Consider the following 24,032-nt stretch of genomic DNA (forward strand, 5'->3'; position numbering starts at 1 on the left):
TTTTTTTTTAAATAGCTCCTATTAGATAAACAGGCTATGAGGCAAATTATATCTAAACACTTATCAACTCAACATCTATATGAATTACAACATTGATATAACTAATCTAACTCTATTTCTCTTCCCTCCTTTTACACATACTTGAGGATGTGAAAGATGGAGTGTATGAGGTATCAATCAGAAAGTCAGTGGCATTGCATTGTCTTTAGTCTTTTATTTGTTTCAGCCATTTGACTGCGGCCATGCTGGAGCACCGCCTTTAATTATTCTTGGAGTTTCTACCGAGACTCGAACTCGGATCGCATAACCAAAACACTGAAGTCACAATTGTTCTAGAATAATACAGGGCAGCAATACCAATCAATCCAAATTATGATAGCACTACAAAATTGATTTCAAATTTTGGCACAAGGCCAGCAATTTCGGGGGAGGGGTAAGTCAATTACATCGACACCCCCCCCCCTACCCATACTCATATGGTAGTTATTTTATTGACCTCTCCTGAAAGGATGAAAGGCTAAGTCAACCTCAGCAGAATTAGGAATCAGAATGTAAAGATGGATGAAATGCTGCTAAGCATGTAAATGATTCTACCAGCTCACCAATTTTTAGCACCACAAAACTGACATACAATAACATTAGCATGCAGGTGGATTTTCTTCTTGTGTGGTTTTTGGAGAGAAGCAGGCTAGTTTTAATTAGGACTACTAAGACACATAGGTTGAATTTGATGCCAGAATTGCAGATACCAACATAGTAATGTGCCAACTCCAGCATTCAATCCTCAGAAGAAGAGAGATTGGTAAAAAAAGGTAAATTCATTATCTTTCATTCAGTTTTTCATGCCAATCCTTATCTATGGTTGTGAAAGTTGAGTAAAGACCAAAAGAATTGTGAATACAAGTGGCCAAAATGGGATTCCTCTGAAGGATCTCTGGTGTAATGTTACTTGATAGGAGGCATAGCTTGGAGATGAGGGAGTCTCCAGGTTGAGCCACTACCTCTATGCACTGAGAAGTCACAGCTCCGGTACTACAGAGATATGATTAAAATATCATAAGAAAGAATCACAAAATGGATTCTTCAAGCTGAACCAACCAGTAGAGTACCTATGGGTAGACCAAGAATGAGATGGTTGGATAATATCTATAGTCTGAGTTGGTCATGCTTGGGAGTCATTTGCATCTGAATGGACCCTATAGAAGTGGTGCATTGGGACTCTACACCCACGACCCTCTCAGAAATAGTGGGCAGAGAAAATGGATGGATGAAAGCAACAAATATTCTTCAATTTAGTGGAAGGAAAATGAAAGAAATATAATTTTTTAATTGTTTCCTAAGAGCATTAGTAATGTCAGATAAGTGAAACTGACTTCGACCAAGAATTGAAACCATATCACCATCTTGACAAGACTGGAACTTATCTCCAGGAATCCCCACAGCAATTGCTTTAAGTTAGTAGTATACAGTTAAAAACACATAAGTAGATATCAGAAAATGAGAAGAGGGATATAATAAATGGGAATGAACAATTTAAAAAAATATTTTATATACAATATTTTCTGGTATACAAATCAACATAGTATATTGTGTAAGCATATAGTGTAAAACATTCAAACATCATCACTATCTTTCCAAATCGTGCTGCATTTCACATGGAATTCTTAGTCCTCCAAAAAGTCAATCTACACTTTTTTAGCTATAAATTTTGGTCTAAAAAATTTCATTTATATACCAGAAAATTCAGTAGTTTTAAATATAATTTTTAATATCAAGTATATTTTAATAAATATAATAATATTTTGTACTAACTCTAGTACTATGTTAATATCTCAATGAATATTTGCTAATTACCGTCTGGTAGCAGGTCCAATATTAGTGAGGTGTATGCAATATTGCTACAACCTGTTTCACTACCACAAACACTCATGCAAACCTCTGGATCAGCACAGCCAACAGTATCTATAAAGAGAAAACAAAACACAGTTTATACACAGATGACTGTCTATGCATGGAAAGCGGACGTTAAATGACGATGATGCGGTGAATAAACTGTAGTCTAAATTATGTAAAAATGAAAATAACACTGACATCTCAGTTTAACAGATATATTTACCAAAATTACATAAAAATATCTTGGAATACTAAAGAGTAAATTTAGTCAATAAAATCATAATTGGCTTCAACCACGGCCTCCAGACAGCTTTGCAATTTCCTGCAACTCTTCTGGACAGTCTCCTTGTTTAAGTTGGTGAATGCTGCCATAATCCTTACCTTCAGTTCATCTTTGGTGTTACAAGGAGTTTTGTTGGTCTCTCGCTCAACTATACCCCACACACTGTAGTCTGGGGGTTGCAGTCTGGGGAGTTAGCTGGCCAGATGTTAGGAATGATGTGGTTACAGAAATTGTCTCACAGTCATGACTGGGTTCTCCAGCTTGTGTAGCATGGTGCAGAGTCCTATTGCAAGACATAGTGTCTTCCAGCAACCACCCTCTTGACTAGGGCAGCACTACCCCCTCCAGGCACTTGATGTAGACTTTTGTGTTGAGTCTGAGGCCATGTGGCAAGATGAATGGAGGCATAACGTCGACGTCACTAGTGAACACTCTAAACACCATGATGTTGACTGGATGTTTGATTTTTATTTCTTTCGGTACATGTCCTCAGATTGATACCCAAACACTCTAAAATGTTTATATTGGAGCTTTCGACGTGAATGCCAAGCAGGACTGCATGTTGTTTCCAAATTTCTGGCAGAATGAATTGTGTCATGGCGCTGTCTTTCCTGCAGAAGGTGCTGCCCAACTGACACTACTATACTGTGTAGTTGACAAAATCAAAATCAAACAATCCACATGCACAAAATTAAAAGTATAAAATGGCAACAATTTACCCCTCACATGCTCTGTGTGTGTGTATGTGTGCGTGCGTGCATGTGTGCATGCGTGTGTGTAGCATCATCATCATATAATGTCCATTGACCATGCTGGCATGGGTTAGAAAGTTTGATCAGAGCTGGTAAGCTGAGGGGCTGCACCAAACTCCAGTCTGATTTGATATGGTTTCTACAACTGGATGCCCTTCCTAACACCAACCACTCTGAGAGTGTAATAGGTGCTTTTATGTACCACAGGCACAGGTGCCAGTTACATGACACCAGCATCAGTCACATTGCCTCCATGAAGCTCAGCACTCAAATGGTACTTTTTACATGCCACCGGCACAAGTGCCAATTATGTAACACCAGCATTGGCCATGATTACGATTTCACTTGGCTTGACGGGTCTTCTCACACATGGCATATCGCCAAAGGTCTTGGTCACTAGTCATTGCCTCCATGAGGCCCAATGTTGGAAGTTCAAGCTTTACCACCTCATCTCATCTCTTCCTGGGCCTACTTCTATCATAGGTTCCCTCCACAGTTAGAGATTGGCACTTCTTTATACAGCTGCCCTCATCCATCCATGGTACATGACCATACCAGTACAGTCATCTCTCTTGCACACCACACCTGATGCCTCTTATGCCTAACTCTTCTCTCAAGATGCTTACACTTTGTCGTACATGCACACTGATATTGCATATCCAGTGAAGCATACTAGCTTCGTTTCTTTCAAGCCTACACATGTCATCAGCAGTCACAGCCCATGTTTCACTGCCATGTAGCATTGCTGTTTGCACAGACATCATACAGTCCGTTTTTCACTGTGTGGGAGAGGTCCTTTGTTGTCAAAGAATTATACGAGTGAGTGGACAAACGAAAAAAGAGGGCATTCAACACATGTAAGAGGAGTTAAACGTATTATCTAAAACAGTTTGAAACAGATCCATACAACTTGAAGTTTCACAGGCCACTAACAGGAGTCTGTCCCTTTCAGAATTTGGATTGCCAATATGGTAATCTAAAGTCTGAAACAGACGGACTTTTATTAGAGGCCTGCGAAACTTCAAGTTGCATGGACCCTGCCACTCCCATTCCCTGTATCAAACTGTTTTAAATAATATACATATATATACATATACACACATACATATATATATAGTGAAAGAGTAGTTCAATCTGAAGATATCTTGGTACAGGCAGTTAGTAAGCATCAATCATGTACAGAGCTTGAATAGATGTCAGAAGATGATACTCAATCAACAAAGTTTTTTTTTTTGTCAACATATGTTATACACTTTATTCCAAATCAAATTAGATGAATATTTAATAAGATGACTGCCACTATACAACTCACAATTTAACAATGAAGATTGCTAATTTACTCTTTTTTACTCTTTTACTTGTTTCAGTCATTTGACTGCGACCATGCTGGAGCAGCGCCTCTAGTCGAGCAAATCGACCTCAGGACTTATTCCCTGGAAGCTCAGTACTTATTCTATCGGTCTCCCTTGCTGAACCGCTAAGTTACAGGGATGTAAACACACCAGCATCAGTTGTCAAGCAATGTTGGGGGGACAAACACATACACACACACATATATATACACATATATACGACGGGCTTCTCTCAGTCTCCGTCTACCACAAGGCCTTGGTCAGCCCGAGGCTATAATAGAAGACACTTGCCCAAGGTACCACACAGTGGGACTGAACCCAGAACCATGTGGTTGGTAAGCAAGCTACCTACCACACAGCCACTCCTGTGTCTATATATGCTTATTTTTTTGTTTTAACTTTTATCTGCTGCTGCTGCATCACCACCACCACCAGCAACAGCAACAACAACAACCAGCTGGCACTGGAATTCCAATTTTATTGCCTTGCTTTCAGAGATCTCACCTTTGTTCTCACTTCCTCCACCCACTTCTCCCAATGCCTATAGCCTTTCTCCTTTAATAAAATGACCTCCTTAAACATGCTTTTCCCTCTCTAATGTAGTTTGCCTGCTGATAATGAATTTCATTGGTCACTTGACCTATCTTCGTTTCCATCCACCATTCTACTGAAATTAGTAACCTTTTCACTTCTCTCCTTGTGACAACGACTTACAACAGGTACTCTGATCTGAAGAAAAATTAATATGTGTATATATGTGTTATGCTTTTGAGTTATGTATAACATGTTCAGATTGGCTTGGAATCATATATAGTTCAGATATATGTTCTCCATTTTCTACACCTTTCAATGTAGGTGTGTGTGGGGTGTGTGCATATATCTATATATATACACACACACATATATATGTATATGTGCATGTGTATATACATGCATATTACAAATAAGTCTTAGAACTTCTTACATTATGAGACACAGACAGCTGTTCTACTCCAGGCTGATTGTTCCTCATGCACTTGAGGTTCCTGGAATGTTTGGCAACAAGTACACTTTAGACCAGCCCTCTATCCATGTTCCTTCTTTCAGTAACATCTCAATGAATGCTGAGTTTAACATGTTTAAAATATGACCTGTTGGACAAAAATGGCATAGCCCACAATGTCATCTATTCAGATTTGCTTTACAGAAGAATTTCTTATTCTTCATTTCTGTCTCTGCAGGTAACTTTGAGGACTTTCTATGGGAATCTATGGTGGAATGCATCCAACTTATTGGCCCCTTTGCTGTTATTTTCTATGTTACACTGCTAAGCAGAAATGCTAACAGAACAATTGCACAATTATAAAGTCAAATCTTCATTTCAGTGCTTGTGTTTGTTGTTCAAATTTAGCACATTGGCTAGTTCCTGCTATTATGAATCCTACTTTCATATCACTATGCTTCCATCACCACACATTACATTGCCTACATAGGGAACATTGTCTACATCTTCCACAATCTGCTATCTGATTTATTTATCTTAATTTTTAAAAATAAAAGAAGTATAAAAAAAACTGCATTATTTATGGGATGACCCAATACATGATGAAAATACAAAATAATTGTAATCCATAACTGAAGTATATCTGATGAATTCATCTTTCATGATGCATTTATGCATGCATAACATTTTTAGGAATTTTCTTTGAAAATAAATAAAAATTAGTCACCAACAAATTCACAAGTCTTTCTTTATCATTTAGATTCTTATTTGAATTTAGACAACATTGAATGAGTAAGTCAAAGTGCTTGGGTGAGCAAGCAAGTGTGCACTTCAGAATAATTGCATGCAAGCATTTATTTTGTAATCTACCAATGGGTGAATGAAGAGAATTTTTGTAATGTGTTGCTAATCTTCAATATTGGCTAAAGAATTTGTAGAATGGAAGTAATAAAAAAAAAACACAATACATCTATGTCTGGAATATTTATCAATGTATTTCTCCAATTTTCAAATTGAGTAAGGCTAAACACCAAGGCATGTGGCTTTCTCTGTTTCAAAGTGATCGAGCAAATGTTTGGTAGGTGTAGTGATATGCAAGACGAAAACAATGGTAACTGGAGCAGGCAAAAAAGCTGAAACAAGGATTCTTTTAATAGAATAGATGGAAACAAAAGACAAAAAAGATTAATGTCACAGAAAAATCAAACTACGTTGATACTGCTCTGGCTTGTTCAAATAAATGCTCAATATTTCTAAATCTATCTTGAATCACAAAATTGTAGATACCTTTATATAAAATTCGAGAAATCATTCCAGGGAAAATGAGAAGAAATAATGGTAAAATTTTGAGATATCCACAAAATACTGTAGCTGCTTTGCTGTGGTCATAGTTCTTAGCAGCAAGGGCTCTCTGAACAAGGACCTAGAAAACAGTATAATATAAATAAAATCTAAATTAAGGAAAGTAAAAAATATACATCATAAACTACTGAGGAGTGAAGATAAATAAAAATATGAGACGGAAATGGGGAGAAAGTAAGGAAAAGGATGTAATGAATGGAAGTATATACAGAGAAAGGATACTGAGAAATCTAAGAAAAATTTATAGAAATAAATTTAAAGAAATTTGAAGAGGATTTACAGACTGGTGTTTAGATAAAGACAGAAAAAGCTAGCAAGTAAAACTTCTTTTACTTCTAGCAAGCTAAAAATAAAGGAAGTGGGGAGTACAAAAAAAAAAGAGGGAGAAAACAAATGAAGTTGTTACTGTTATTGTTGAGTTAACCACAAGGTTGGATAACCTCCTTGTCTGTTTCTGAAATTTTCTCCAGAATGTTAAAAGTACTTCTTTTATCTATAAATTTATGATATGATTTGAACTATCATACAGTCATCATCATTTAACGTCCATTTTCCATGCTGGCATGGGTTGGATGGTGTGACTGAGAACTGGCAAACCAGGAGGCTGCATCAGGCTCCAGTCTGATTTGGCAAGGTTTCTACAGCTGGATGCCCTTCCTAACACCAACCACTCCGAGAGTGTAGTGGGTGCTTTTTACGTGCCACCAGCACAGGAGCCAGTCAGGCGGCACTGGTATTGGTCATGCCCAAATGGTACTTTTTACATACCACTGGCATGGGTGCCAGTCAGGCAGCTCTGGCATTGATCACACTTGAATGGTACTTTTTACATGCCACCAGCACAGGCATCGGCCATGCTCGAATGGTGCTTTTTATGTGCCACCAGCACAGGTACTAGTCAGGCGACAACTGTATATGATGATGATCACTTTAGATGATGACTTACCTGATCGCCTGAAATTGCTGGCCTGGTGCCAAAATTTAAAACTAATATTTACATAGGTGCAGGCGTGGGTGTGTGGTTCCAGGTTTAGTCCCACTGTATGGTACCTTGGGCAACCAGGCCAACCAAAGCCTTGAGTGAATTTGGTAGATGAAAACTAAAAGAAGCTTGTCATGTATGTGTGTGTGTGTGTGTGTGTGTGTGTGTGCGTTTGTGTCTGTTTGTCCTCTCACCAGCATTTAACAACCAGTGTTGGTGTGTTTACATCCCTGTAACTTAGCGGTTCAGCAAAAGTGACCGATAGAATAAGTACCAGGCTTTAAAAGAAAATTTTAGGGTAGATTTGTTTGAATAAAAACTCTTCAACACGGTGCAGTCTAATGACTGAAACAAGTAAAAGATAAAAGACAAGAGATTTATATTACATTTCAAACAATTTCATCTCCAGTCACCAATGGATACTTTATTTTTCGATGTGTGTGTAATATGCGGCTGGATATAACTACAAACACTTATTTCTAAATTAAGAAGATTCTAATTTTCTAAATCTAAATCAATCAAAATTAAATCAATCAAAACATAGAAGATTATGAAAGTATGCTTCAATTCAAAGGTACCCAAAGTACTATGCAGTGGGACTGAACCCAGAACCATGTGGTTGGGAAGCAAGATTCTTACCACACAGCCACTCCTGTCTAAAACAAATTATAATTTTACATTTTTAAACCAGAGAAAAAAAATTATTACCTGATCAGAGCACCAGTACCAAATAGAATTAATGGTCAATCCTATAACACCAGGTCCAGGAATATCATCTGCATCATAAGAATGGAAAAGATGCATATAATCTTCTCTTGGGTAACCACATTTGGTTGTATTGTCCATCAAAGTTGTGTTAGGAATAGCTTGAGGGTACTTTTCTACCATGGCATGATAGCCACCAACTTTAATGAAACCTAAACAAGAAAACATTTTATGGAAAGTTACAATACAAATCAATTTCTGAACTAATTAATCTTCTACAAGAAATTGTAGCTTTACATGTGTGTAATAAATATTTTATATATCATCACCATCATCATTTAACATTCATTTTGACAGGAGCTGACCAGATGAAGGGCTGTTCAGGCTCCATGTCTGTTTTAGCATGGTTTCTATGGCTGGATGCCCTTACTAATGCCAACCACTTTACAAAGTGTACTGGGTGCTTTTATGCAGCACTGGCATGGGTACTTTTTTATATGGCGCCAGCACTTACATGCTCACAAGATTAGGGATGCTCAGCTGGAGAGGGTTGCAAGGGACGAATCTGTATGCAAGAACAACCATGCTTTTCCTTAGTTTGAGTTGTCTTTTTAAGCACAGCAAACTGCCAGTATCTTTTTTGGAATTGGATGTTGAAGTAAATATAAAGCTATAAGTAATAGCATGTAAATATAGGGAAGAAAAAGCCCTTGGATATAAAAAGTCAAAGGAGGCCCCAAACAAATGCGTAAATTATTATCTTCATCATTTGACATTCACTAAAATGATACATGCATCAGGTCTCTGCCTCAATTTGAACCTGGACTGTTTGTTTCTAAATTAGGACGGTTTTAATGGAACCAACCAAAAAAAAACAAAAAAACAAAAAAAAAGCAGAATTTTTCAAATTAAGTGATGATGTCGTGCAAAAAAACTAATGACATCCAACAACTACACATCAAATTCATTGAAAACAGTTGAGAATGGAGGACACACAGTCATGTGTTAAGTAAAGCAACCAGATTTGTTAACATGAACTGTTTGCAACACCCAATAACCAAACTGCCACTAACTTAAAAATCAACCATGGCAGAGGAAGTGATATTCATTCACTGTCCAACTAAATTACAAATACAAGTACAGCATTCTCAAATACTCTCTTAGGTTCCTAGAACCTTTGCTCTCTCATGCTCACCAAATCAGATCATATTAATTTAATTTTCTGATGTAATTCTGCTTCTTTTCTTGGAACTGTCATACTCCATTTCAAACTTTTAGCAATAAAACAGAGGGTGATTGGAAAACTTAAGACTATTCTTATTTTTCTTTAGACCTATCTTTTATTTGTTAAATTGGTGAACCTGTGGAGGAAAACAAACTAAACAGCCCTGATTCCAACACACAATGCTTCACTTAAGAAAAATATGCAGCTTACAACATACAGAATGTTTCAACCAGTGACGTTGGCCAATGTGTAGCCAGATGCACTCACACTGTAACTGCCACAATTTCACAATCAAGTCCTGTGACAAAACAATTGCTTCACACTTATAAGGACCCCACTGTCAAACATATGAAGGCCCAACATGGAAAATGATTTGAAAGAAGTCATACAACCCACATCTCACATTCAAAGGTACAGCTTTCTACACTTGACTTCCACATGGACATTTGTAAATTTGAATTCCATAAACACTCCCTAAACATTTTGCATGTCCATATGATTTTCCATTTCAGCAACATTTTCTTAGCAATTGTTAACATTCCATGCTTTTTCGTTTTGCATTTAAGTTTTTGCTTTGTTTGTGCACACACCCACTTTAATTTTGTCATGAACACAAACACTCTTCTGCATATACATTATCATCATTTAATGTCTGCTTCAATGCTGGCAAGCGTTGGACTCTTTGACAGGAGATGGCCAGTTGGAGAGCTGCCCAGGTTTCAATTGTCTGTTTTGGTATGGTTTCTATGGCTGTATACTCTTCATAATGCCAACCACTTTACAGACTGTACTAGACACTTTTTACATGGCGCCAGCACAGGCACTCTTTCGTGACATTGGCATGAGTGCTTTTATGTGGCAGTGGCACGAACACGTTTATGTGACATGACACATGCATAGCACCAGCACAGGTGCTTTTACATGAAACTGGTACAGGTACTTTTACATGACACCAGCACCAGTGAGTCCTCACTGCCACTTTTTTTTCATGTTCCTTTTTTATACACATTCACCAGTGCACTTTAAATGCATAGACACAACAGTTGTTTTTCTATTTCATTCTACTAACAGTTTTTACCCTGTAAACTTTATGTTGACCACATGGTGACGTGTATAACCCTTATAGCATAACAATGGTCAACCTTCTACATAACATATCATTCATAATCAGCAGGCCCACATGCAGCTGGCATTTGATTCATGTGTGTACACATATTCATGGTGTCCTATTCTCTTTTCTTAGTTACATCATGCATTCACAATACATGCTTTTGCATTGTGTGAGTTTACTACCTGTATTTTACCTGTTAACAAGTCTGGTCAAGTTAAATTTATTATATTCTAAATTAAACCTATCATATTCTCTTAATATTTCCAATAAGGAACACAGGCTGTGCTCTCTGTGCTTTTTCTCTTATCCTCATTTATATTCTTCCTTGTACATAATTTCACTCAGGTCACAGTGTGCATAGACGTAACTTACTCAGCTCAGATTATACTGGATGTCTTTTACAACTTGTCACACTTGATTTACTTACAACAATTACTCATAACTGCCACTAGACAGGCTTGGGTTCTGCTGTCATTTCAAAGTACCAATCAGACTGTACAAACATATATAGTACCATAAATCTCTCTGTTATAATATGGATTAAGAATATATGTTATTTTTTCCCAATTCTTGCAATGCAAATTGGTAGCTGTAATATATTCAGATCTATTTGAATATTATATACTGCATTGTATTCAGAACCACTTGAATATTGCACTCAATATATGAAATTTGGTATTTCACTTTTCAGAAGCGCTTAAATACATATGCAATTCAGTACTACATTGGCTGATGAAGATACTCTCATGGAATGTGACCAAATGAAGTTCATTTTTCAACATAGTCCCCCTTGCAGTCCACACACTTCTTCCATCAGTGTTGCAGTGCTTGGATTCCATTGGTGAAGAAGTTTTCATTCTACTAGTCAGAAAGTTATTAAAAGCAGACATGACATCATCACTGTGATACTGGTTTCCAGCCAAGTGTTTATTCATACTGAGGAACTGATGATAGTCAGATGGGGCAAAAGAAGAATAGGGAGGCTGATCAACCAGTTCAAAGCCACAGTCGTGCTCAGTAACCATTGAAACCAAGGACTTGTGTGCTGGAGCATTGATTGTCCTGATGAAACAAAACCCCTTTTGTCAGTTTTCCTGGCTGTTAATATAGTACTTTCCATTGATGATGTAGCCTTTTGAAGATAGTCAATAAACACAATGCTTTTTGCATCCCAAAAAACTGAAGCCATCACCTTCCCTGCAGATGAAACAACCTAGGCCTTCTCTCGAGCAAGTGAGGTTGGGTGTTTCCACTGCATGGATTGTCTCTGACTTAAAGTGATGAACCCAACACTTATCTTGGGGTAGGAAACATTCAAAGAAACCAGCTGGATCTGCATCAAACAATGTCAGATTTTTCCTGTGATGGGATCAGCCAGGTGCACTTTTGATCAGGTGTTAGAAGATGTGACATCCACCAAACAAAAACCTTTGTCATGCCAAGTTCATTGTGCAGAATACTCTGAACTCTTTTGCAGGATATGCTAACAAAACAACATTGGCTATTTGATTTATAGTTAATCACTTGTCATTTGTCACCATGTGGTGAACACAATATTTTCCTCAGTGGCGGCAGTTGCAGGACATCAGGATCTTGAGTCATTTGCATGACTCTCCCTATACCTCCTAAATTCAGCTGCCCACTTTTGCACTCTTGATACAGCTGGGGTGTCATCCCCTAATGTAGCTAACATGTCAGCATGAATGTTCTTGGGGACTAAACCCTTTTTCTGTAGATATTTGATAACACCATGATACCAAATTTTGTCCATTTTCAAGAAGTCACCACTAGTTACTTTTCAAGTCTTCTTTGAACAGTCAGTTTACTTAGAAAGAAACAATGCAGTTATTAATAAGAATAGTTGAGATTAATGCAGGCAAGATTTCATAGCTCTAGCATAACTCCATAGTGAGCCTATGAACCTTTCAGCCCACCCTCATATATACATTGGAACAATGTTATCAGTGAGTGACAATTTAGGGAAAGCATTAAATACATTCATATCTAATTATACTCAACCATCTTTTTTTTTTACAGCAAGCCATCACTGTTGCTCCTCTAGATCATTTGTTGCTCTCATCCATCACTCACTTTTGTCATCATCTGTACCTGTTAGCATACATCACTGGGTCTCTCAGATGAGCAAGCATGATTGCTATTACAGTTTCTCCTCCAGCACTACCTCTCTTTCATAACTTCTTCCTCTACCACTCTCACACTCCAGTCACTGTTTTTCTCCTCACTCACTTCTCTCAACCTAGTCCTTCTGGCATCACTCTCTTTTCTATTCACAGCCTTTTGGTAACACTGACTTAAACTAATAAAATCACTGCAGACTCAAAAGAGCAGTTTAATCTTGCTGAGGACAGAACAACTTCTTTAATGCTGGCACCATGATAAAACATACTCAGAATGCCTTGTAAAGGGGCTGGTGTTATAAAGGGCATCCACTGGAGAAATAATGCCAAAATTTAAAACACATGAATAAGACAATTGTCCTTTAACCCATTTAGGAAGGTGGTAATTCTAAATAAGAGTTAATTTAGACTATGACAACCCATCTGATGAATGCTGGTAGTAGTGATATATTTCTTCTAAATATTATTTAAAGGACACAAGCTCTAAGATAGCATATTTTAGAAAATAAATTTGTCTTACCTCATCTAACCTAATTAGTTTAAATGAATGCATCACTCATCAGCATCATGACAAATGTTGTTATTGTTCTAGTAGTAGCAGTAATCGTCTGGGTGTGTATGTGTACTTCCTCACCCTGACATCCCATGTTAGTTGTACATGAGTACCATCATCATGTATTCATTTCTAATCTTCCATGAAAACATGTCCACTGACGGAAATATTACCCTGCTTGGAAACAAGAGAGGTTTGGCAACAGGAAGGGAGTCCAGCCTTAGAAAACCACCTCAATGAATTCCATCTGACTTATGCAAACATGAAAACATAAGCAATTAAAATAACAATGACAGCAATGGCAATGATACTGATTTCAAATTTTGGCACAAGGCCAGCAATTTTTGGAGGGTGGGGGATAAGTCGATTACATTGACCCCCAGTACTCAACTAGCACTTATTTTATAGACCCTGAAAGGATGAAAGGCAAAGTCAACCTCAGTGAAATTTGAACTCAGAATGTACAGACGGATGCAATGCCGCTAAGCATTTCGCCTGATATGCTAACGATTTTGTTAGCTTGCTGCCTCTGACATGCTTATAATACTGGTTTCAGATTTTGGCACAAGCCAGCAATTTTAGGGGAGGGGTAAGTCGATTACATTGACCCCTAGCACTCAACTGGTACTTATTTTATCGATCCTGAAAGGATGAAAGGCAAAGTCAACCTCAGCAACATTTGAACTCAGAATGTAAAAGAAGGCATGCTAACAATTCTGCCAGCTCACTGTGAAAGTGAGACAGCTCAATCAAAAAGGCGATGTTATAAGCTATTTAATAATATAAACAATATAACTTTTTGAAAACGTATTTTCTGGAAGATAGCCTAAGATAATAATGTTTAACAACAACTTCAACACAAGAGACTAATATAAATAAAATTTCAAAGGAAAAAGAATTTAAGAAAATAGGTTTAAAAACATTTTTAAAAACAAAGATAAAAAATTTTTTAATTAAAACAAATAGAAACTAAAATAAACCAAAAGATAAAAAAAAAGATAAAAAATAGAGAGTAAAATACATATTTAAAAAGACAAATATGCAGTTAGCAACTATGATAATATATTACTATATTTTAGAATCATAGTGCAAAATATGGAATCAACCTCAGCTGGCTAAATATATATATATATATATATATATATATATATATATATATAGGGTATTGAATAACTTCAGCACATATTCTATTCTATATGCCACAAAATACTTAGCTCTTAACAGTTCAGTTTACCTAGCTTTAACTAAAAGCCATAGTATTTTGTTGTTCAGTGTAAATTTAACCAAAGTTTCAGTGGATTTATAGTGCTGAATTTACCTCCTGTGAGTATAGACAAAAGAGCTGGTGAATCCTAATGATTATATGTAATAGCTATAATTATAAACACGAAATGTTGTCGCTTGATCTGTCTAGGACCCCTGTATCTCAGTCTACATTTGCTCTATATAGACATCCCAGGATTGAAAATCTGCCCTTCATTTGGTACTTGAACATTTACCATTGGGATCAGGTCTGAATGAGGATTTGTTATATGCTAACAGTTGAAAATTCAAATTTTAAAAGAACTGCAAAAATTTGTGAACTTTTTTTCATTTAAACTGAATTCAAAGTAATACCATATTCGTGGGGTAACAATAAATGCTTTATTATTATTGCTCTCTTTAGTTTTGGGCCACAGGCCCAATTAGCCCTCTACAGGAGCTAACTTAAAAGTTCACACACAGTGCAGTTTTTAAGCTAGTACCGGAATATACCATGATAGAAGTCAGGGTCTCCCATAATCAGATATGATGTGAGTAGAAGCTAAGTGTTAAGTTTCATTTCTTATAAAGAAAAAAGAAAACCACTCACAATGCTTGCAGTAATTTAGATAAATCATTTTTGTCTATAGTTTTTTTTTTATACTTATCACTAGTATAGAGACACTGTTTCCAGTTTATATTCAAATTAAATACATGCAAGTACAAGTCACAAAAAAAGAAACATGAATATATACTGGTTGTACTTACTTAAAATCATAAGGGCTATAGCACCAGCGAGCATAATGAAACACTGCATGAAGTCAGTCCATATTACAGCTGTCAGTCCACCTTAACAAAATATATAAACAAATATTAACAATATGTTGGATGGGGAGACAAATATTTAACAATGTCATATAGCAATGTAACTTTAAGAAATTTAACAATTAGCACTAAAAGAATCATATGACCAGTACAGGAACAAATAAAATGGTCAATAATAATAATTTCTTACATTGGTACAACACCACTTGAAATTTGGGGAGAGGGGAATAGCTGGCTATATTTCCCCAGCACCTTACTGGCATATTATTTTATTATTTTATATTTGATGTGATGCCAAAATGATAAAAGGCAAAGTTGGTTTCAGTGGGATTTAAACTCTGAATGTAATGAAGAGTCAGAGCAAAAAATCACAAAGCATTATTGTCTGACAGTCTAATGATTCTTCCAATCTACTGCTCTTATATTTGAATATAATTAATAGAATTTAAAGTGATTGAGGTACTTTGCACCAGAGTCAATACATTATATACATTATAATCAAAACTAAAGTTAAGTCACCAATTGGATATAGCTAATATTTACAGGAAAGCAAAATATTTCATGCCCTTACGGCAACCTTAGAACATAACTTCTTTTTCTTCTCTTTTTACTGCATAAACTATTCTGTCAAACATTCAAGAGATTTTATCCTTCCTCACTATAAACATATACAGAATTGACTACCATAAATATGCAGAAAAAAAAAACACCAAAACTGGAAAGAAGTGAACACCTTCTTAGGATACCGTATACATTCTCTTTCCAAGAAAGCTTCCAAAAGAAACTATATTACAATTAACAAGACATCAGAGCCCCTATAAACAGTTTATATTAACTTGAATATAGATAAACTTCATAATCTTACATTTTAGCAAATTTGGAACCTATTACAAGATAGTCAAGAAATAGCATTGTAACAAGAAAGCATCAACTCCAGTATTTGACTCGTACTTTATTTTATTGACATCGGAAAAATGAAAAGCCAAGTGGAACTTTGTGAGATTTGAGGTCAAAATTTAAAGGGGGATAACTGAATACCTCAAAGTATTTTATCAGATGTTCTACTGATTCTTTCATCTACAAGAAAATAATGCTGGCCCTATCAACAGGAATAAGACTGACAGAAAATGAAATCAATTAATATTACAGTCTAAGAAAAATATTATAGCAGAAACCGTAAGAGCTAAAACTAAAGCAGAAAGGATCTCTGTGTGTGTGGGGGGTACCTATAATCTATATTATGGTGTATTAAAGTTTTGTCTACACAAGAATGTGTGTATGTATGTAAATAAGTAATAATTTGTGATTGACAAGTCTTTGTTGACAATTTCTTTTTAAATATTTATTTAAAATCATGAATATCATGTGAAAGCAGATATTCCATGAAAATAAATGGCAGACACAAAGAGGAAGGAAGAAGAATTTTCATAGTTTCATTACATAAAAATGTCCTTTGCACTAGACCAGAGTTTCTTAACAAAAGTGGAAGAAATTTGAGTGAAAAGATGGCAGGGAAGTTATTAAGGAAACAATTACAATTCAATTATTTTCAACTTGCTCATCAAGATTTTGAAACACTCTTTTTAAGGACATGTTATGCAGTTTATGATATTAAAGGGAATTGACCAATCTGAAGTGCAACAGACTAGTGTTGTCGTTCAAACTATGCTATAATGGTACACATTCAATGATCAGTTCTTACCTAATTAGATGCAAAAATAGGAGTTACCTTTTGTGCTAGTATTATTTATCATTTTTCTTTTAGTGCTGTATTGTTATTTAATTTGTACGTTTGTCCTTTGTTCAAAGTCATTTTCCAAGCCATCATCATCATCATCATCGTTGTTTAACGTCCGCTTTCCATGCTGGTATGGGTTGGATGGTTTGACTGAGAGCTGGTAAGCCAGAAGGCTGCACCAGGCTCTAATCCGATCTGGCAAAGTTTCTACAGCTGGACGCCCTTCTTAATGTCAATCACTCCGAGAGTGTAGTGGGTGCTTTTTATGTGCCACTGGCATGAGGGCCAGTCTGGCGGTTCTGGCATTGACCACACTTGAATGGTGCTTTTTACATGCCACTGGCATGGGAGCCAGTCAGTCAGCACTGGCAATGACCATGCTTGAAAGGTGTTTTTTTAGGTGCCACTAGCATGGGACCAGTCAGCCGGCACTGGCACTGAACACGCTTGAATGGTGCTTTTTACGTTCTACTGGCATGGGCGCCAGTCAGGTGGCACTGGCAACAATTATGCTCGAATGGTGCTTTAATCAGTCAATTAGTCCTTTTGCTTCCTAAAAATAAAATAACTTTGCATGTTTTCTTACTTCATCATCATCATCGTTTAACGTCCGCTTTCCATGCTAGCATGGGTTGGACGATTTGACTGAGGACTGGTGCAACCGGATGGCTACACCAGGCTCCAATCTAATTTGGCAGAGTTTCTACAGCTGGATGCCCTTCCTAACGCCAACCACTCAGAGAGTGTAGTGGGTGCTTTTACGTGTCACCCGCACGAAAACGGCCACGCTCAAAATGGTGTCTTTTATGTGCCACCCGCACAGGAGCCAGTCCAGGGGCACTGGCAACGATCTCGCTCGAAAACCCTACAAGGCCAGTCAGGCGGTACTGGCAATGGTCACGCTCAGGATGGTACATCTTATGTGCCACCCGCACAAGAGCCAGTCCAGGTGCACTGGCAACGATCTCACTTAGCTTGCCGGGTCTTCTCACGCACAGCACATTTCCAAAGGTCTCGGTCAGTAGTCATCGCCTCGGTGAGGCCCAATGTTCGAAGGTCTTGCCTCACCACCTCAGCCCAGGTCTTCCTGGGCCTACCTCTTCCACGGGTTCCCTCAACTGTTAGGGAGTGGCACTTTTTCACGCAGCTATCCTCATTCATTCTCACCACATGTCCAAACCAGTGCAATCGTCTCTCTTGAAATTCATTAACAAGGAGTACTAATACATATGTAAATGTAAAATGCTGCAAAGCTTAAAGCAAAGGATGCAAGCAAGACTGGCCTACTTCTTGAGAATGAGTTCGGTAAGATCACTGTGCATATATGACAGAGTATAAATGATTTGAGAGAAAAACTTGGTATACAAGGCATCAGATGTAGGGTGCAAGGGAGAAGGCTGCATTTGTGCAGTCACGTAACACATATGAATGAAGACAGTTACACAAGATATTCAATCTCTAATTGTAGAGGGAACATGTGGAAGAGGTAGACCCAGGAAGATGTAGGACGAAGTGGTGAGAAAGGACATAAAGATCTGGCTGATTCTTTTTGCTGCATTACAAGATTGCAAAAGCAGCTGGAGTCATGCAATTACTGAGAAGGTCAGAAAACCTACTATAATGTATAAAAATCCTTCAGATATCTTTAAAAGCTTACCATTATGCAGCAATTCAGTTTGAAAACAAATTGATGAAATGTCAATGAACAAAGACTAACTGGATGAAAGGCCAAACAAAGCTTGTTTTTCATTTGAGGTTTCTGTGTAACAATTGTCAATAACAAGACCTTTCATATAGATGTGTGTACATTTTTCCAATGAGGAGTGAAATCAAAGAAATGTATGTATTATATGCCAAATGCCTAAAAACTATCACTACTGGGGAATCTATTTCTATATTCTGGTTTGCTGAAAAAACTCCATTAGGAAATTCGATATTAATTGCAGCTGATGGTGTACCTCAATGTCTGAAGACATAACAGCTTCATAGAAAAAATATGTCCTGGAATCATTGCATTGTTCACAGGCATGTTCTTATTCACTTAGCTAGTAATAAAAACTTAAAACAAACTACTAGCAAATACAATTACACATTCAAGAAATCTGGTTCTGATCATAACGAACAGGTATGTGAAACTTCTTTTACACATGGACGTCAGATGGCTCTCCAGAGGAGATTGCTTAGCAAGATTTATAAAACTTTCGGATGTCATTGTTAACTTTCTAGAAAGTGAAGAAAATGTTCACAAAGAAATAAGAAAACAAAAAGAATATATATTATCTATCTTGGAGATTTCAAAAGCTTAATGAGTTATCACTTGAAATTCAAGGAAAATTAATTTGTTGATTGAGTGTAAAATTAATTTTGAAATCATTTACTGAAAAATTAGAAATTTTTCAAGCAAATTTACATTAAAAAAATATTTCACAGCATGCTTGAGCTGGCAGAAATTCGTTTTTCACTTAACAAAATGGCTCTTGAAACATATCCTGGACACTTATAATTGTTAAAAGCGACGGGAACAAAACATTCTGATTTATTTTCTTTTGAAGTAAAACCATGGATGATTGGACCCATTTAATTGTGATGTTCATTCAGCTGAAGAAGAAATTCAAGAAGAATTAATTGAATTACGATGCAAAGGTAACTCAAAATACATTCGTTATAAAGTAGGAAAGACTGAATTCTAGTCATTAAAAGACTGTAAAGCACTATATCCAAGATTATAGACCGAAATGGCCAAAATAATTGTCTGTTTTCTAACACTGTATATAGTTGAAATTGAGTTTAGTTCATTGAATAATAAAGGAAGAGATATACTGGATGTATGCAAAAAAGGGTGAAATGAGAATTAAGTACTTAATATTATGAATTTAGAAGAAAAATACCCATCTCAAGGATCACAGTAAATAAAATAAATAGTAAGTTTCAAAGTTCCTTCTTTTAGTTATTTGTGTGGGGGGTAAATTTGAATATAGAGTGAGCAAGAGGTTGAGAACTATTGCACTTGACTAAAAGCAGCACAATATACTTGACAATCTTCTGACAAATTACTTAGGATGATGATAATCAAATTTCAGACAATAATAATAACTATATCATTGATAATAACTTCATTACAACTGACAAGCCAATGAGGGAGCCTCTGTATGATTACTGAACCTGCTAGAAATAACAGCAAAATCTCCCTCAAACCACATCCTACTGTTTTAAAAGAAAAAAAAAAGAAAGGGTAACTTAGTCTCCGATATATACACATGTGATGATAATGGCTAGAATGCCTTTAATCATAGGTTTACTGAATCAGGGTTGACCTGGGGCCAAACACTAACATTACTGCTGACAAGAGAGCCGATGCTAAGTCATTTAACCTGCTAGAATTTGTTACCAAATTCCTTTGAATCACACCTTTCCATCTTGAAAATTGAAGGACATGTACCATGTAGTCCCTGATACACAATAAAACGGAGTGGTCACAGCTGGAAAGCCTCTGATCATAGGTCTGCTTAATCCAGATTGACCTGTGACTAAACAGCAAACAACATCACTGTTGATGTTGAGCTCGACAACAACAATGCTGATGATGACAATGATGATGATGATGGCAATGATGATGACGAAAGATTAAGTAGACATAACTTACCACTAATGGTAAATATTGATGAAATTACCAAAATCAGAAGCAATGATAGGTACAAGTCCCAGTTCAAAGCTTGTTTTATAAAGAGTGCTCCAGCATAAAGGTCAGCCTATAATAGTGAACTTAGGAGTTCAAAACATCTACATCAATGTTTAAGCAAAATAAAATTAACTAAAAACATTTATCACAACAAATACATAATTTTTAAAAAATACAAAATGGCTAAGTGTTTCAAGTATTTTGTTGTTATTCTGTAAAATTTTACTTTAAAAAGATTTGAGTATTCTTCACTGAGTAACATCATTTGCCTCAGTAACTATCTCGAGATGATTTGACCTCTCTTTCATTGATATTATACAAGATTAAGTTAAAACTAATAAACATTATTTAACCTAACTGCTGTCATATATTGCTACCGGTTACAACAACAACATAGCAACAATTATTATCATTGTTTGATAATTAAAATTAATCATGAAATTTTGCAGCAAGCAGAGTTTTAAGTAAGTTTCCCTGGGACGAAAAGGCTATGCATGCACTCATAAACCCATAAAACAATGACCAGCACTTCACTAGTTTATTATATACTTGGGCATTCTACCCATAATTTTCGTATAATGTAAAATAAAATGAAAATTATTTTTGACTTCCAATACTGTTTTAAAAAAAATATAAAAAAAAAAGAACACACAAGACAAATATAAGTTTTAGAATTAGTATCCACAATAAAACAATTTTTTTTAGTATATCAAATCTGGAGGAATTTTTGAAGGGTTTTCAAGTAAAACAAGTGTATGATTGTAGGCATAAAATATCACAATAGAATGGCAAATCTTTCATGCTTATTAAGCATAATAATAAAATGGAAAAATAAAACAAACATTTTTTTTAAATTCAAAATTGTTCTAAACATATATTATCCTCTCTGTTAGTCTCGATTTTGATAATGAAACAAACTAAAAGAAACCATCAATATAACATTCCCCATAATCTGTATTGCAAGGATATTGTTTATCAGTATATCTGTATTAACAAAGAAAGAAGAGAGGTAAATTTTCAAGAAGAAGAAATAACACTTGAAGGATATACATATATATTGTTATTACTATTTAATTTCCACATATCAGTGTAGATAGACAGATTAAAAAGCTTTAACGTTCAGTGATTAGAGGAAACCACCAAAAATTGATCGGTCCTACTGACTTTCTTTTTGAAGCAGGCATGGCTTTGTGGTTAAGAAATTTACATCACAACCATATATGTATAGATTCAATCATATTGAACAATACTTTAGGCAAGTGCTTTCTACCATTATAGCCTTGGATCAACAGAAATTGTGTGAAAGACAGTCATGTGTGTGTGCTTGTGTGCACCTCTACAATGGCACTCCTACCTAACTCATCTGTCTGGTCTCCTCTTATCAGTCATACAGTGTCTAACACACTAGGCCTTACACAAGTCGTCATTTACACTTCCCTACATATCCCTCAACACTCGTTATTCATCCAGTTCTCTCACCAATTGTTTAACTATTTCTCACTCGAGATACATTCTTGCAACCTCTACACACACACACACTTCCTGTTCTCCTGTCCCTACTCCTATTCATCTCATATCTTCAAGTCCTAGCTGATATATCTTATCACAATTCTAATCTCTTTCCACTTCATTATGACCACTCTCACCCCTCTTGTAAATCCTCAACAGCAAGAAATCTGTTTTGTTCTGGTACCTTCTATCACTTTTTAACCCTTCTTCCCATAACATGAAGCTGCTCCTCTCACTCAAAGGGATTCTTAATATTGCAAACTGCTTAGCAAACCTAACCAGTATTGGTGTCATTAAAAAGCACCTAAAGTATGCTGTAAAATGGTTGGCATTTAGGAAAGGCACCCAGCCACAGAAGCTATGCCAAAGCAAACATTGGAACTCAACATAGTCTTTGGACCTGATGGATACTGGCAAGTAAATGATACTGCTCCTGCAGCTGCTGATGACTAATTATATCAGCCTCACCAGTCAGAGGGCTTACAATGGCCAAGAGCACTCTCCACTTCCTCCATGAGCAAGCAAGTATATATACATACATACATACATACATACATACATACATACATATATTAGGTCGTCAAGTATGAAATTTGTAGAAAAGAAAAAAAGTTTGTTAATGTCTTATAAGCACAAAGAATAGTTTTATTCATCAAAGTATGCACCTATATTGTCAATATACTTGCCATTTTAGCGGTAGCTTGTCCAACCCAGCCAGAACTGTAAAAGCCTAGCAATTTAGAGTCAATAAAATCTTGAAAGGCCTGTTTTACAGCATCGTCGTAATTAAATCTTTTTCCTATCAAAAAGTTATCCAAATTCTGGAAGAAGTGGCAGTCAGTGGGGGTAAGATCAGGTGAATATGGTGGATGATGGAGAACTTCCAACTCCAGCTCCTGTAGTTTTGCCATTGTCATTTTTGCAATGTGTGGTCTGGTGTTGTCTTGCAATAAAATAGGAGTAGATCTGTTGACTAATCCAGGCTGTTTTTTTTTTCATAAGTTTCAGCATCATTTGGTCCAGTTGGCTATGGTGTACTTCAGCTGTGATTGATGAGCCAGGTTTAATGAAATCATAATGGATCACACCTGTGCCGGACAACCAAACACACACCATCAGCTTCTTTTGATGAATTTTGCTCTTTGGACTGTGTTTTGGTAGCTCATCTTTGTCCAATCATTGTGCTGAATGTTTACGGTTGTTGTATTGGATCCATTTTTCATCACATGTTACAATTCGATTCCAAAATGATTCATTTTTGTGATGAGAAAGTAGCATAATGCAGGCTTCCAAACGTTGCTGTTTCTGATTTTCATTAAGTTCATGTGGAACCCACTTATCCAACTTTTTCACTTTACCGATTTGAACTAGGGGAGTCAATATTGTTTGCTTGCTAACAGCAAACAAGGATAATTCATGGGCACTTTGAGATGGAGCTGACTCGATGGTAGCATTCAGTTTGTCATTTTCCACCTTTGTTTCTGGTCGACCACATTGCTCATTTGTGCAGTCAAAGTTACCATAACAAAATTCTGAAAACCAATTTGATACTGCCTGCTGTGTAATAACATTAGAATGAAATATTCCATTAATATTCTGAGCTGTCTGTTGTTGTATTTCAGTGAGTTGAAATGAGAATACTGTAATTGTTAACCTGTTATTTCCTGTATTGTTGCATTGTTTGTTGAATTTGTTGGAATT

At 36.3% G+C, this 24,032-nt stretch overlaps 1 protein-coding gene across 1 annotated transcript in view; it reads right to left on the minus strand.

Annotated features, from left to right (window-relative positions):
* The window catches only part of LOC106876318 (sodium/glucose cotransporter 4), a 151,037-nt gene that overhangs the window by 16,295 nt on the left and 110,710 nt on the right, over positions 1-24,032 (minus strand). The window contains exons 8-12 of the mRNA XM_089345776.1: positions 20,787-20,892; positions 15,349-15,429; positions 8,315-8,523; positions 6,550-6,685; positions 1,855-1,962 (exon numbers count right to left, since the gene is read on the minus strand). Of these exons, the coding sequence (XP_089201902.1) occupies positions 1,855-1,962; positions 6,550-6,685; positions 8,315-8,523; positions 15,349-15,429; positions 20,787-20,892 (640 nt within the window). The remainder of the gene's footprint in view (positions 1-1,854; positions 1,963-6,549; positions 6,686-8,314; positions 8,524-15,348; positions 15,430-20,786; positions 20,893-24,032) is intronic.

Source organism: Octopus bimaculoides, chromosome 2, assembly GCF_046866305.1.
Source record: "Octopus bimaculoides isolate indiv1 chromosome 2, ASM4686630v1, whole genome shotgun sequence".
Taxonomy (NCBI): Eukaryota; Metazoa; Mollusca; class Cephalopoda; order Octopoda; family Octopodidae; genus Octopus; species Octopus bimaculoides.